Source organism: Rhea pennata, chromosome Z (assembly GCF_028389875.1).
Source record: "Rhea pennata isolate bPtePen1 chromosome Z, bPtePen1.pri, whole genome shotgun sequence".
Taxonomy (NCBI): domain Eukaryota; kingdom Metazoa; phylum Chordata; class Aves; order Rheiformes; family Rheidae; genus Rhea; species Rhea pennata.
In genome coordinates, this window is record NC_084702.1 from 54,936,312 (window position 1) to 54,953,184 (window position 16,873).

General features: G+C 34.9%; 1 protein-coding gene across 2 annotated transcripts in view; it reads left to right on the forward strand.

The window, feature by feature from the left end:
* The window catches only part of TNPO1 (transportin 1), a 77,740-nt gene that overhangs the window by 41,374 nt on the left and 19,493 nt on the right, over nucleotides 1–16,873 (forward strand). For both annotated transcript variants that reach the window (XM_062599135.1, XM_062599134.1), the window contains 8 exons: nucleotides 663–796; nucleotides 3,132–3,213; nucleotides 3,981–4,103; nucleotides 7,503–7,621; nucleotides 9,890–9,950; nucleotides 10,616–10,784; nucleotides 13,326–13,478; nucleotides 14,638–14,863. In XM_062599135.1, the coding sequence (XP_062455119.1) occupies nucleotides 663–796; nucleotides 3,132–3,213; nucleotides 3,981–4,103; nucleotides 7,503–7,621; nucleotides 9,890–9,950; nucleotides 10,616–10,784; nucleotides 13,326–13,478; nucleotides 14,638–14,863 (1,067 nt within the window). The remainder of the gene's footprint in view (nucleotides 1–662; nucleotides 797–3,131; nucleotides 3,214–3,980; nucleotides 4,104–7,502; nucleotides 7,622–9,889; nucleotides 9,951–10,615; nucleotides 10,785–13,325; nucleotides 13,479–14,637; nucleotides 14,864–16,873) is intronic.

The window sequence follows — 16,873 nt, forward strand, 5'->3', positions numbered from 1 at the left end:
TGAACTTTTTTTCTACTGTTTATGAAGGAAAAGAAATGCTGACTTATCTGCCATAAAACATAAGGAGAAAAAGGTCTTGTGTGACCAAACATTATCTGTAATCACATCGTTTTGGTTACTTAATGCTATCTCATAAAAGCTGTGAGAGACATTTTGTATAAAATAATCCATGGAGATTTGAGAAAGGTTCAAAGAGCAGTAGTTATGCAGTGGTGTTTACTTGAAGAATAAAAGAAAAAACCTCTTGAAAATAAAACTCAATTTGATCATTATGGCTGGAGTTCTATCTTGCCGTGTAAGAAGTTACTAAAGAAAACACAAACATATATAAAATTAAGTTGGATGCTTCTGTATCTGAGCATGTCTTTATTTTGAAGTATGAACAGCTTTTAAACCCTTTTTAAAGTATGGTTGACAAGATGAGCATTGAATGCTGAAATTAAACTTAACACTTATAGATGGATTACCCAGTCACTCAGCTTGAAATCTTACAGGTGAAGGTATAAAGTACTTAAAAAGACTCTAAAGATGTTTCAGTTTAACTAGCTGCATTTACTGTGGTGGTATGCTAAAATTACATTTTCTATACAAAACTAGATACACTACTTTCCTCAGAAACTGAATAAACAGTTGTTGTGGGGTTTTTTGTTTATTTTGCATAGGGTGCATTTGGAGCTCTTCAGAAAATATGTGAAGATTCTGCTGAAATTTTAGATAGCGATGTATTGGATCGACCACTCAATATCATGATTCCTAAATTTTTACAGTTCTTCAAGCACAGCAGTCCAAAAATAAGGTAGGTTTAGATGTTGTGCTATAGTTCTATGTCAAAACTTTATTTACATGAGCAGGAAGGTTGATATTGAACTGTGTAAATTACACTTAATCTTTAAGTGATCCTGCGTGTGCAAATGTGCACTGAGGTTCCATGTACCAGTAATTTCCATGCTATCTATTTAGTTAATAGATATCACTCTCACTTGTTTATCCTTCTTCTAGATGTACAGTCAGTGTATGATTTTAAAAATGAAAGTATGTTTTCTATTGTTTTGCATGTTATTGTGGAAAATTCAATGTTGTGGTTAGAAGCTAGTATTCTGATTAGGAAGAATTGTCAGTGCACCTCATTCATTTTGGAATGACTGCAGCAGTGAAAGAGCCCAAAATAATTTGCTAATAATGGTTTCTGAGTTCTCACAGAGAAAAAAAAATCTACTTTTTTTTTTTTGACTGCACGAAAACTTCAGAAAACTTTGTCTTTCGACTGGATCATAGTAAATAGATTCATCATCTTTTCCCTTTAATACTACATTGATCTATCCAAAGTAACAGAAATATGACTTGAAAAAAAGATTTCGGAATTAACCTGTTCTAGCTAATATTCATTAATAAGAGCAATTGCTCTTATCCTAAAATGTGTTTTTGAAACGCTGTTAGGAAATTATCTTGAGAGATGATCTACAGCTTGAAGGATGAAATTCTCTTTATAAACTGTAGTAGATAATGAAGGCTAAAAGGAGGAATATAACTGGAAATGGTTCAAGTTAGGATTAAAATAAGGATTAAAAACTCACTGACTTAAAATAAGTGTGTGTTTGCATAGTGAGAAAAATGTGCAACAAGGCATGAACTTATGAAAGATGAGACAAGAGAGACACTTCTGAAAAGACAGACGAATACTTCCTTGGAGGAGAGAGAGGTGGAGGAAAAATGTTTTATTTTTTATTGTTTTCCTTAACATGTTATACATGGAAGGTTTTGGGGAGAGTGAGGTGTAGGAGTATGTGTGTTTTCTTTTGTTTGTTTAAAACTTTGTTAAGCCAGTTTCAAATTCTGTGCAGGACATATGCTGACCTGCAGCCTGGTTTCAGTAAATGGGGCTGAAGTATGAAGAATATTAGCAGTGTCTATAAAGTATTTTATATTTAAAACTGTCAAAAAACTTCTGAAAGATGTTTTGTGAGACTTTGTCTTCCAAGAAATGACTGAACAGAATGGAAGTTCAGAGTTAATATAAATACTTGAATGGATTTTCAGAGGCTTTGAAAGGTAACTTTGCCTTGTGCTTTTTACTTCTGGATTTGGCTATTTCAGCTCTGAGAATGAAGAGAGCTGTTAGTTGCATGATAAGAGTGGATAACTTTAGCCTTTTAGTATTTTTCATTTCCCGTGGTACTATGAATTAAGAAATAAAATTACTCTCCGATCAGTTTACATGAGGTGGAACAGAAAAAAAGATTCTTCCTTTTTAGTACATTTTTTGCAATTTAAAATTATACCCTACTGCAGATGTGTATTCTGAGCTGTAACTGTGTATTGCTGATGCATACTGGTCTTATTAAATACTAAAAACATGGCAAAAACAGTTGTCTACCTGACAGTGAAGGGCATGGTAAAATTTCACTGACTGATGTGGAATTGTTAACATCAGCGATGATCAGTAATTGTGATACTCTTGAACAGCCTTAGAAAAGTTTTGACAAAACATTCCAGGTATAGTCATCTTGGTCTGGTTCTGTTTTTATTTAATAATCTATTTTAAAATATTTATTAGATATATTGGAGTATTAAAAACTTGTTATAATCTGCCTTTTCTCAGAAAATGCAAGATTTTGGAAAACCTTTCTTGTAGAGTGGAGGTGGTTAGGGTGGGAGGGGTTTATGCAAAATGGAGGAAGAAATTCCAAGCTATTTTTTGTAGTCTCTCCCAAACCGTCACCCCTCGAGACTCCGTGCAGAACACTAGCTTTCTGACAGAATGCTCAGCATAAATTCTCTGTCTTATCTGCTCATCTCAGATTTTATGTTGGTGAGCACCTGATCATATATATACATAATGTGGCTGTGGCCCCTTTGGAGAGGGGAAAACAGCATATTCTCTTGCTGTTCTGCCTTTTTAAGTTTGAGTGGACTGTTGAACTGTTTAGCTTTTTATTTTCTCTTATGACTTAACCTAAAGTGCGGTGTAGTAGTTTAGCTTGGAAGTACTGTTGATGTGCAGATTGTTTTCCTTTGGAAAATATTTGGTCAGTGTGATGTTTTGTTTTATAATTTTTTTGTGCTTATTTTATGCTTAGAAAAGGGTTTTAAGATGTGAAAAATAACATATGTATCAACTATTTTGTTTCTAGGTCCCATGCTGTTGCATGTGTCAATCAATTTATCATCAGCAGAACTCAAGCTCTTATGTTGCACATAGATTCTTTTATTGAGGTGGGTGTGCATGCTTGTTTAATGAGGGGATTTTGTTTGGTTTTCTTTAAATTAAAGAATTGCAGATCTGATTTACCACGAGCTGTGAATATTGCTCTACAACACCCAACATCCCTGCACATCTGGCTTCCCATTTCTATTTTTGTATCTATGCCATGGCGCAGAAGTTCCTTCTGTGTGCTTGTGCCCTAAGCTGATCACACTGAGTGCTCTCCCAGCTCACAAAGTAATATTTCTATAGATGCTTCCTTTTTATAAGTGGAACCTCTCATCTGTGAAGATGTAAAAGCAGCAGCAGAGGTCTGTCATTTACCCATGATGCAGAGTTCTGTATTGGGACTGTTTCACTGAGCCTGTCTAAGACGATGGGTCTCTCTAAATACTGCTACTGAATATGGATTAAAAAAGTGATATTTTGGATTATCTGGAGTACCTGATTTGCTGCTGTTAATTAATGCAAGAATCTTCTGGCTCTAGACTTTCATTTAGGTTACCAAAAAAAAAAAAAGAGAGAGATCCAGGAAATAATATTGTTGTGGTAGTGTTTAATGTTTTGATCATGTGTAGCATGAATGTTATTGACATTCTGGGAAGTTACTTCCTCAGCTTTGTGTCTTTAGGAAATAATGAGGTATTTTGATGAAATGTAGGGATGGGAAGGGAACAGAAGTGCCTATTCCCATACTTCAGTTTGCTAATAATGTCAATTTAAGTAAAAGATGGACTGGATAAATCAAGGCTTTTCAACCAGTATTGCTTTCCAACAGAATCTTTTCGCATTGGCTGGTGATGAGGAGCCCGAAGTACGCAAAAACGTTTGCCGTGCTCTTGTAATGTTGCTGGAAGTTCGAATGGATCGCCTTCTTCCTCATATGATTAGTATAGTTGAAGTGAGTCTCATTTCTCAAATTGCATGCAAAAATCTTTTTGGAGTTGTAGAAATAATAATAAAAAGCATTCACTGGAACGTGTGTATTGCTCTTAACACTTGCTACTTTTCATTCACCTACAAGGTTGAGGCTGTGAAACTGTCTTTTTAGCTACTTACTGACTTACCATTTGTTCAACAATGCGTACTACAGTTCTTTACCTTCATTAAGGTGATTGATCCTGAAATAGCCAGGATCAGTTACACTGTGGAGCAGCCAGGCATTTTCTGACCACAAGGGAAAAGACTGTTAAAAAGCAGATAAGATAAGCAGATAAGATACAGCTGCAATTTTCACATTAAAGCTGTCGACACACCTTTTTTTTTTTTTTTTTCAATTGTGTTGGCCACAACAAGAAAAAGGCATGTTATGTTATGTAGCTATAATGCTGTCTGAGCTACAAATGAATTTGCCTCTGTTTACATTCAATTATAGAAGTTAATGTAATTGGATAGCTCATTTATGGTTCTAAGTTGGTTTGGGCTTGCCTGCCAGAGGACCGGTCAGCTCCTGGTTATTCTCCTCAGCTACCTATGATCTGTGAATAATTTCTACCTTTACTAGCTAATATGCCAGTTTCTAGGTAACCTCTAGGTATGTGACTTACTGATCTTAGCTATTCTTCCAGTCTGGTATGTTTCTTGTGTGGATTTCATATGAACTAGTGTCAAATCCTGTGATAGGTAGGTCCAGACAACGTGAAGAAAGCATTAATATTTTTGTTTTTGGACACAAATTTCTGTCAGAGATGATTAAAATTAGGTGAACCTCGAAAGTCTTGTCCCACTGTATGATCTTCCTAGTTTTTAGAATTCCAGTGCACCAGTCCTGCCAAGGCAGGTCCTTTGGTAGCAAGGGTACCCTGTGATTGCTGGTGCTTGGGCTTTTTTGTTTAGTTGAGGAGTCTTCTTTTAGAGAATAACGTTTTGGGAATGATACTGTCAGTAAGTGTATCTCACCCTCCAAAAATCAGTTTCCAGGAAATGTGACCAACCAGAATAAGGTCAAAGAATGTATCTAAATCAGATGTAATTGTATCTAATGTTCTGTCATTGGAAAAACTATAGCTAGGCTTCCTTGCTACAAAAGACAGTAACAGTGAAATTCTATTCTAGAATGGAAAGTCTAGATTACTTTTGGTTGGAAACTACCAGATACAGTTACTTTTTTTTTTCCCAGTTTGACATATGCCTTGCTATGTGCAAATGTGATATCCCAGGGGCTATTGCTTAGCATTCGCCAGTAGCGTTTTTGCCCCTTTTGACGCTTGAAGGCATCTCATGTTCGACACTGCTGATGGTGACTGCTTAGTAAGTGCGGGGAGTGTTACAAAGACAAACTTGTATCCATGTGATGTTCTATAGGTATGGAGAATTGGTTGTGTGGGTGGGGTTTCTTGTTTAAGTAGTTAAGAATACTAATGATCCAGTAGTGATTCTAAGAGTGAAGATGTTCAACAACATTTTGAAGAAGACAGATGTAGTATTTATGTTCATGCCAAGTTTCCAGAGCATACAGGAATGGTTCAGTTTGTGTTTGGCTTTTTTTTTTTTTTTTTTTTTTTTTTTTGACCATACACTTCCAGGTGACTAGAAATAAGTATAGTTTGTTTTGTTTTGTCTTGTTTCAGTGGTGTAGGATTTTGTTACGTTTTTTTTTGCCTGAAAACTTATGTCAGGAGTAGGCCTAACAGATTTCAATTACTAGGCTGTACTTATATGTTCACATGGCATATTTATCTAAATACATGCCTCATGATCTTTCTGAGCAGAAATTCTAACTTTTTATTATACAATACATAATGAGATGACTTGTAATGAATTAATAGTTTGTTGGTGATATGAAGTTATAACACAACCACACTTGTTGCTGCAGTCATAAGATTGTGTACATTCTGTTCCTTTCTTCAGATAAAGATGTCTATTACTGCTTAGAAAGATAGTTCCTAAGGCTTTGTGTAGCCTGCTATTCTTGATGTCTTAATTTAACAAGACTAACACAACACTTTTGTTACAAAGCACACAAGCCATGTACTGAATAATCTTTTTATATTTTGTAATTTATTGTTACAAAGCAACATATTTCCACTGGCTAAAATAGATACAACTTTATAGCTTATCATTAAAAATACTGAAATTTGGTATGATAATTTAAAAGAAGCTCTCAGATATGCTTCCACATTTTGTTTTATTATTAGGATCACTATTTTTACTGTGGTTTCTAGGTTATATATATGGCTGTCTTGTACCACTGAGTCTAAGTAGCCTTCTTAACCTATTACTGTCTAACTTCATGGAGCATAGACTGTAATACAAATAATGCACATTTACAGAGGAAATTATAGTGTGAGGAATGCCTTCAATTAGATTACAATTTGTCACTCTATTTTTGTCTTAATGACCAATATGTGAATATAACAAAATAGTGAATTTTCAAGACCTTTAGGGGAAAATGTCAAATCTTTTAATTTCAGATGTATTAATAAAGCCTTACTTTGTTACTTCAAATGAGCATGATGGTTGTTAGTTTTTCAGAGCTGTAGTCTGTTTATTGATGCTCAAAATAGCGTTTCTTTGAGTTCTCTATCACAATAGCTGGCCTTTAGGAAGGGCAAATTATGTGTCCCTGAAATGCATAGGAATGCAATGGTTAGCCCATTCTATTCAATTTTGAGAATAAACTAGTATTCTGAATCAACAAAAATTAATTTCTTTAGTTTTAATTAAACCTGTATATGAGGAAAGAGAAATTCATGGACTTTTACTCATTTTAGAAAACTCATGGAAAAGCTAGCTGCTTCAGAAGTAAAGGTTGGCATGGACAAATGCAGAAATTACTATTTTGGGAGCTGCAGGCTTCTTCCTTGTATTTTGGCAGCTATGTGTAGAAAACTGATGTAGCAGTAATATAAATGACTGGTTTTGCAGGTATTTGTTTTTTTGTTTGTTTGTTTGTTTAAAGTAGTCTTTATTGGGGATTAAATTTAGTAACAAGCTTAAAGATTTGATGCAGGATCACTGAATTACTTTTCATGCTAGTAAAATGTGAGACTGTCTTTTTGTTATGAGTTCGACTTAATTACATTGTATTAAGTCATCCAGATTGGGAAAAGAAGTTTTTTTTATGGTACTAGAAGTAACAAAATGTTTCCATCCATATTAAGTATGTAGTATCCTTACTTATTCTGTTATGTCATTCCTCTCCCTGCCCTGCCCAGCCCTACTTAAGAAATGAAATGACTGTGATGAAATGACATTGGTGGCACCCTCAGTTTCTGCAGACACACTTTGCAGTATTGGTATGTTCTTATAGTCACTTAAAACTCGATCTTACACAGTAATTTTTTTCTATGTTGTGTAGTACATGCTTCAGAGGACACAGGACCAAGATGAAAACGTAGCTTTGGAGGCTTGTGAGTTTTGGCTGACTTTGGCTGAACAGCCAATTTGTAAAGATGTATTATGTCGACATCTTACTAAGTAAGTATTAATAATTACAACTCGTAGTCATTTTTGAAATAGTTGTCTTTAAACTTCAATTAAGTTGCTCCTATATGCTTTTATAAAAATAATACCTGGTTTGCAGCATGCTTTGAATTTTCCAATAGTTAGCTCTAGTGCATAATAAAAATGACTGTAGAATAGAGTTAATTGAAAAGACTTCTGAGAATTTCAGACCTAATTAAATCTGGAAGCAACCTAACTACGTCACTGTGGTGCTTTACCTCAAACCTAACAGCCTCTAGCTCAGGTGGAGGAAAAGATACGTTAATGTGTATCTTTGGGTTGGACTAGACGATCTCCAGAGATCCCTTCCAACCTCAACCATTCTGTGATTCTGAGATGTGCTCTTAAGCTCAAACTAACTTCTCCACATGACATTACCTTTAATACACGTACACTGAGGTGTATGTGTACATACAGCGTTGACAAGTGCTGTTTTGTGTATCCCTGTGTAATACTTGTGTGAATAGTCATGCCAACGGATACCCATCTTTATAAAGAACTTAACAAAATGATGCAAGATCACTTAGGTTTAAGAATTCATGTTTGTGTAAGTTGTCATTGCAATTTAAAGAAAGCATTTGCTCATTTGTACTAATTTAAGTTTCAGAAAGTTCTCCTATCTAAACTCTTAAACTTGAAAATGTAAAGTCTTAGTTTATCATGTAAATCTTTGATTTAAATGGGAGTGAATGCTCATGTTTGAGATCTAAACATCTGCATGTCTGCAATAGTACCTGTAACTTTTTTCCAGAATAGTATTTTGCAATAAAAAAATTCTTCAGTTTTCCCAGAAAACGTAGACTTTTCTTTTTTGATATATGCAGGGAAATTTTTAAATATATTAGGACAGTTATGTCTATGTCTCTGCTTCTGTTCTCTCAGTCAAGATTTTGAGAGGATAGATATGTGCTTTTGATCAGAGATGAGCATTAGCAAAATTTCAGTTTTCAGAAGCAATTAAAAGAGAATTGAGATGAAAACATCTGCTGTAGTGATTGAAGAATAGGAATTGAAAGCAGGAGAGCTGATGTTATGCAAAATGATTTTTAAATTTAAGAACAATTTCATTTTTAATTCCTCCACTTGTAGCTTGAAAGACATAAGAATGATAGCACAGTTCTTCATGCCACCCCCCTTCCCGCTTCAAGGGAGGTAACTGGTATTAAACCTTCTCTGGCCAGTATGGCCATTGACATATCAGCTTCATATGCAATTTTTAAGAAGTTTTTTAATTGTTTCAAAAATGTGGTAGGAGAACAGTAATACTACACATTCTTTTATGCAATCCTCCGGTGTTTTGTTTGTTGCTGCGTCCTGTTTTACGGAGGAGTTCTATAAGAAGTCCATCAATACTTGATGATGCTCTTTAATTTTTTTATTAAATTAAAGATGGGACAAGGTTTTCTAAAAAATTCTTTGTAGGATATATAACATCTTAGTCTTGTTTGAAAAATTTTGTTGGAAAAATGCTAATTAATTGCTGTTAATGTTGCTTTTTCCTTTATTGAAAGTTCTGCAGATAACATGCCGTTGGGGTGTGTGAATATTGTTACTGACTTGAGTACTTTCAGGAAGTATTCTCTTCAGCTGCAGAACATACAGGGATTGACACCTATACTTCTGTGTAGTTGGAGTCCATAGGCAAACCTAGTTTAATAATTAGATGAAGTTCTAGGATAGATTAATCAAGATCTTTTCCATTTGGGGGACTTAAGTAGTAACCACAAAAGATGAAGGAGGCTTAGTGTAGTAAGACTTCGATCTTAAAGAGTTTTGAGATAGGGTCCTCAGCCACAAGTAAATAAAGGGACAAGTGCTACCAGTGAGAGCCAACTAAGAATGACTGGCAGAGGTTTATTCCTTAGTACTTACTTACCAAGTATATTGTGGGAGTTTGAATTCTTATTCAAAAGCTTTAGACTTAATTTTCAGAAGGTGCTTCTGGATAAACTTTTATCATATTGAAGAATATTCCATTTTTTTTGAAGTATAAAACTTGGTTCTACCATTTGGCTAGCGCTAGTTAGAAAGTTTGTAATTTGAAATTAACACTTTCTCAGATCACAAAATATTGATACACCTCGTAAATGGAGTTTGGTTTAGGTACTAGCTTTTATGAACAAGCTAAAGATTTTTTGGTTTAGGATTTTTGTGTGGCAACCAAAATTATGGCCCAAGTAGCTGAAAATTGGCTTGCTTTATTTAGATATTATTTTGACATGTACCATTATTTCTTTATAGGCTGATACCTGTGCTGGTAAATGGTATGAAATATTCAGAGATAGATATTATTCTGTTGAAGGTGAGCACCAATTTCTTCTGCTATATAAGAATATCTGGTCAGTGACCAGGTTACAGTAACCTGTAACTCAGAATGGTTCAGCTGGTAGTACAGATCTGGTCTACCACCTGTACCATGGATAAATAGCTTTTGGGGGCACCCTATGTTGTTCAAAAAATCTAAATGCTAGTATTACAACGTCTGTTGTAAAATAGTTGGATCTGCGGACTTTTTTGGGTCTCATCCCCACCCACCTCAAACTTGCTCGTGAACTACTGCAACAATACTGCGTAAAACAAGTGTTCAAAATTAGACCTAATGACTTTCTGGATGTGGCTTTTTTAACAATGTTCTGGAATATAACCACCTACAAGAATTTCTCTAAAACTTCTTTCTCTTAACTTCCTCCTAATTCATTCTCGTCAAGAATCGTTTCTTAATGAGAAAGATACTTCATACTTTTGTGAGAACTTACTTCTCTTCCTTCTATTTCCCTTCCATTTTCCTGGGAAATACTATAGCAGAATGCAGGAAAAAATGGCACTTTTAGTTACCTGGGCAGCACAAGTGGCATGTGAATCTTTAATGTGCTTATGAAATCTTGAATTAAATTCCATACTATATTCTTAATTTATTTGAGCAATATAGTTGCACTAGTTTATTTGATTGAAACATTTTGATGACAGGGGGATGTTGAAGAAGATGAAGCAATACCAGACAGTGAACAGGACATAAGACCTCGTTTTCATCGTTCACGAACAGTGGCACAACAGCATGAAGAAGATGGTATTGAAGATGATGACGATGATGATGATGAACTTGATGATGATGATACTATTTCTGACTGGAATTTAAGTATGTCAAAGTAATGTGTAAAATGTTCAAAAATACAGGTGCTTGTGTGATATAATAACCACAGTAAAAAGAGAACTTCATTGTGTAGCAATACTGAGGCTTTGGTTTTGAACAGAAACAGAACTATCTCCTGATATAATTGGTTTTTTTCAGGAAGTCTTTCAGATGAATAACACATTTTGTCTATGTAACTGTACTAGCCAGCTGTAAGCTTATTTCTTAGCTGAATGCGGCAGATGGAGATGCAAATATCAATTGGATGCAATTTAACAGAGGCTTAGAATTTTAATTCTATAAACTATGCTTACTTAAAATTTTTTTTTTTTTATATTGTTCTTAGCTTGAGGAAGCTTAATAATGCTTTCTTGTACTTTGGTCTCCCCTGTAAAACTATGGGGGTGTGGTTTTTGTTTTTAGTTGTCCCTCCCCCCCTCCTTGTTTCAACGTACTATTACTACTACCAGCAATTAACAGTAGTTCTTTTTACATGTGGGAAATTTTGCTTCTGAGCAGAACGTAGAACTTCAGTTACAAAGAGAGGAGATAATTGAGGTAAAAGCACAGTTCTGATGATCTGTGTGTATCATAGGATCTTTAGGTCAATGGGTCATGTGGGAGGAAAGAAAATGCCACTAATTAATTTTTAGGCTCAGTGATAAAAGATTGTGAGTGGAATTCTGACCGAGTCTGCTGCTAACCATCTGAAAAGGCAGGGCAAGTCCTCAAGTAGGTTATTGTCAATCCAAGAACTGACCTCTCAGTTGCAGTTCATAAGACTGATAACAAAGTGAGAAAGTCTGATGTCTTGGGAGTGTTGGAAATTTGTGTGTTGATGTGAATTAATTTGATAAATGTATATTCTTTTTGAATCTAGAGAATCTACAGTTAGGTTTTCTCATGTAAGTAGGAAATCAAAATGTATAGGTTTTGTGTCAACAACTTCATATGTTACTTTGAACTACTTCATTGAGCTCTTTAAGGTGCAGGAAAGAAACACCTGATCTTGATGACTGTCTCAACTTTCATTCCAAAGCTTCTCAACCCATTCACTTTATTTTGCTCTTACACTATTTTGTCCTTTTCACTGTATGGTGGAAAGGTCTTACAGAAAAGTTTGTTCCTGAAGAAACTCTTTTCATTTCAGAAATTGACATTTGTCCACATAAAATTGTCTTTTTCAGCTGAGATTTTTGTGACAGATGAACCTTGCGTCGTATCTGGATTTTCTATTATTGTTATTTTAGAAGAAAATATGAGCATAAATAAGCTCCTTTCTGTAAAATCTCTTTATTTAGAAAACAGGAGTTATAGATGCACAATGCTGTGCTCTTTTCACTGTTGTTTGTAGACATGGCAGAACTAAATATGATTTTTTTCAAAAAGATATTAGAAATTGGGAGAGGGTGCCCTCAGGTCCAGAGTTTTGGTGAAGAAGCTAAAGTTGAACAGGAATGATGCCCTGAAAGGGAAAGAGCAGAAGGAAGGTAGGGAAAAGTCTGTATTGACGTATATCATTTGGGCCTGAGAGAATTTAGGTTATCTGAAACTGGGAACTGGATGTACCCTGTTTTGGGGAGCAGAGTAGAAAAGTTTTATATTTATTATTTCTTCTGGTAGTTGCTACCTTCAAGGCGAAATTTTTCTATGCCTTTATTTGGGCTTACTAGCAGTTTGTGTTGGCTTCAGGATTTTTATGTATTACCGCTGCCTTGTATATACTTTTGTTCCGGTTGGATCCTTTTTGACGGATTAAGCAGGAAGTGAGATCCTAGTAAGCACATAAGTGCAGTTTAAATTCTCTAATATAGGCAATGCTTGTAAAACAAGCTTAGTATTGCTTTTCTAAGCATAACAATGCCACAGCAGAGAACCAGAGTTAAGGATTTCTGAATCATGTTTTGAAGTTGTTGCTGATTACTTTTTTTTTTCTTTTATTAGCTTTTATTTGCTAGAAGTATATGATTAAAAACATCTAAAGAACTGTTCATATGTGATCTCTTCCTCTTTATATTGGTGTGTCAGAAAATAGGGGTGAGGTACAAGAACTTAGTGCAGAGGCCAGTAAATTCCTTGAAGTCTCTAGAACTTTATAATTTTACTTACTTTCAGACCTGATCACTCTTGAACTATATTCTTTAATCCACTGCTAATGTTTTTATGCCATATCCTTTTCCTCTTTGTTTCTTTAGTTAGTGTGTTACAATCATGTTGCTGATCTTCCCTCTTGCTTAGTGTTACTCCATCCTGAAATTATGTAACGTATGTAATGTTGCAAGTAATGTTGGAGCTCCTGTCTTTGTGTTTTAATATCCCTAGTGTATAAATCTTTTTTAGTGGCTATGTAAGTGTTGCAAAACTGACTTTAAGAGTCATAGCTTTGTATCAGAGCACAGTGGATCACTGTGTCTTGTAGTAACTTAGTGTTCTTCCTCCTAATGCCCAGAGACTTCACTGGCAGCTGAAAGTTGAAATGCTGATTATACTGTCTGACTAAAACTGGCTGTATACTGTGCAGAGACTAACACTCCATCATTTCTCTAGGGAAATGTTCTGCTGCTGCTCTAGATGTCCTGGCCAATGTATTTCGTGATGAACTTCTGCCACACATCCTGCCCCTTTTGAAGGAATTGCTCTTCCATCCTGAATGGGTAGTCAAAGAATCTGGTATCCTTGTTCTTGGAGCAATTGCTGAAGGTAAGGTAACACTGTGTATCAGGCTGCTGAATTTTTTGGTTGGGTCTAAAGCAGTTTTAAAATTCCTTCTAGGTGAATTTACTCATGCAAATGAGTATATGGGCTTAGCTGGTATGGTTTCAGTGTGCTGATTAATCTCTACATCTATTACTTGATGACCACAGTTATTGCTTTAATTTTTCATTTTCAAAGCTATGTATGTTTGGAAAGCTAAATAGCTTGGATTATTTCCTTTATTCTTTCCCTGTTGTAATTCTGCAGTATATATTTATTGGTCAGTCATGAAGTACTATCTTGGCTTGACATAAAAGGGACACTAAAAAAATTGAAGTCTTAATTTCATTCAGTGCTTTCAGAAATGGAAAAGATGATTATCCTATGACTTGAATGTACTGAACTGCTTTTTGTGGATGGTTCTCCTGTTTAAATGTTTTGACTTCCATTTCTTTGTACTTCCTCAAAGGCTTGGGGCTTTTTTGCCAGTATTTCCACTGTGTATCTGCCTTTTGGAGATAGAAGGAGTATTTTGGGGGGTCATGCTGGGATTATCTTTGTTATTCCATAGTGCCTACTGAACATACTTTTTTGTTGCTAGAGAACTTTTTCATTGGTTTTGATTTCCAGTCAGGCAAAGTAAAAGTTAGCACTTCTGGCAAATCTCAATTTATTACTACTGCTATTGTTTATCTCAAAGGTGTAGGTCTTCTTGCTGGTCAATATTTGTGAGAAATTAGGAGAAAACAAGAAGAAAATTAAATTTCTTAAAGAATCCTTTTTAATGAAGTGGCTATTTGCTCTCAAGACTGAATCTTTTCTTTCTTTTTTTTGGTCACTCTGAGTAGACTGATATTTTTGGCAGGATTTTCAGGCTGTATGTATGTATTTATTTGGATGTACTTGTTGTACTCCAGATAATAAAGCAGAGCTTTTGGAGTTTGCAGAAGCACTGAGGTAGAAATATAATTGAGATTTATATAAAATTGACTGGAGCAAAGTATTGCTTATGGTAAGGAGCTAACATAAATTACGTAGATTGTCTATAGTATGTTGTGAAATTTACTGCATGATAGAGAGTATGTCCCTTCTAGAAAACAGAGAATTGAATAGAAGACATCTTTTGTTGATTGTGGTTCTTTAATAATGGTGTTTTTCCTTACAGGCTGCATGCAGGGTATGATTCCATATCTTCCTGAGCTGATCCCTCACCTTATTCAGTGCCTCTCTGACAAAAAGGCTCTTGTGCGCTCCATTACATGCTGGACTCTTAGTCGCTATGCACACTGGGTAGTTAGTCAACCCCCAGACACATATTTGAAGCCATTAATGACTGAGTTGCTAAAGCGTATCCTGGATAGCAACAAGAGAGTACAAGAAGCTGCCTGCAGGTGAGTCAAAGCTCAAACAAAAGCACTACTTTTGGCACTGTATTTTCATGGGACACTGTTTTAATGCCTTTTTTTGATGACAGTGTGACTCCATTTTTAGATTTTTTTGAAAAAAATTATTTATTTTTCTTTTAAACAGAGGTAAGTTCAGCTTCTTGTAGAGTAGTCACAAATTCTATTGAGTTCTGATAAAATGAAAAAGCTAATTTGCATTTCTCTTGTCTAGTTTGATTTCATAGTATATTAATCACAGAACTAAAATAATATGTTGCAGTAAAAGAAAACTACCTGTATGTGACACCTGTTTTTTTTTCAATATTTGAAGTTACTTTTTTAATTGACATCATTCATTTGACTTTTATATGTGTATGTGCAGAGTCAGTATCAGTAGCGGTGGAAAACTATCCTATCATTGAGTTACTGATGTTGCTTATATCTGACTCAGGATCACCAAAACATTTTGTGTTATAATTCTTTTCAAGGGAGACTCCTCTTTTCCTCTTTTGAAAGGAGATCCTAAGATATGAGAATCCTTTTGCCCCTTGTCTACTAATACTTCAAAAAAAAAAAAATTATTGCGATGTATCCACCTCTTGTGCAAGAAGCTCAGCAAGCTTTACATACCAGTTTGTGTGGGGCAGAACTGTACACAGCAGACTGCAAAGAAGATTTCTTCATAAAGCAATACTATACCTACATCTGATTGTGTGCTTAAAATATGCCTTGAATGAAATTTATTAAGCAAGATGTGTGTATTAAACAAATTTTCCCTTTTTATCTCTAAACCTTGTCAAATATTTGGCTAGCTAATTTGTTTTACTTTAATTCCAGCCCTTTCTCACCTGTCTCCTCAAGGTTATAATCTCCTGTTCCAGAATGGACAGGAGCATGGTGATAAAAGAATATTTACTTTACAGATTTTAATCCAAGGAGTCAGAGTTCAGTGCAAGTTTTATATTAAAAAAAAAAAAAAAAAAAAAAAAACCTTTGATCCGCACTTCTCTCATACAGAACATGCTTAAAATGTACATATATTCAGAAACAGCTATGTTGGAATTGTTGACTACCCTCATGCAGTGCTTTCAAAGGATACACAATAGACAGTGCAAATTGCTAAAGTAGTAGAAGGAAACGAGGGAAATACTAAAATAATAATATAATTATTCTTTTTTTAAGTTCAGTCAGTACTAGATTTATAACATTAATTAAAATGCTTTCTTCAGAGTAGAGTTTCATTAAAATTGCTGCTGCAGCAAGAAAATAAATAGTCTGGAGAATTCTGCTTTGAGGAAAATGTGGAGCTGTTGTAAGTGAAGACATACTTGCCAGCTTTATAAATTTTAAGGACGTGATGCTCATTCATGGAGAGAAGCAAAAAAACATGCATCCCTACAGTAAATAGCTTCATGATCTTTCATGTTGCTGTATTGAAAATTGAATATGGAGTAGTACGTATTTTCATCACCAACTTCTATATCATCTCAGATATTTAACTGTCATTTCCTTTGCTATTGAGAAACTGCTCTTTAACTGGGGATACCTGAAAACTTCTTTGACTTATATATGTTCTCCTGCTCATATTCTATGTCTTTCTGAAGAAACAAAATAATAGATGACAATGATGTTAGCCATTTAAAGTGTCCACAGTTGTGTTGTGCTAAGAAAAAGGTACTTCTGTATCTTGCACGCTAGCAAGGGGTCATCTCATAGGGTGATGCATACATTTATAGTGCTAGGATTGACTAATAATAGTCTTGTTGACAGAAGCCAGGTGAGTAAAGCTTTAATTTTTTCATTTTAATATTTCTCTGAAGTGTGTGTTTGGGGGGGGGTTATAATGTGTATGTTTACACACACACACACACACACACACACACACACACACACACACACACACATATATATATGTATATAAACATACACATGTGTGTGTATTATTATTTTGGTGCCATCATTCATAAACATTTAACAGGCAGTCTGATAAGGTTCTGTGATGTGAGCTTTGACCAA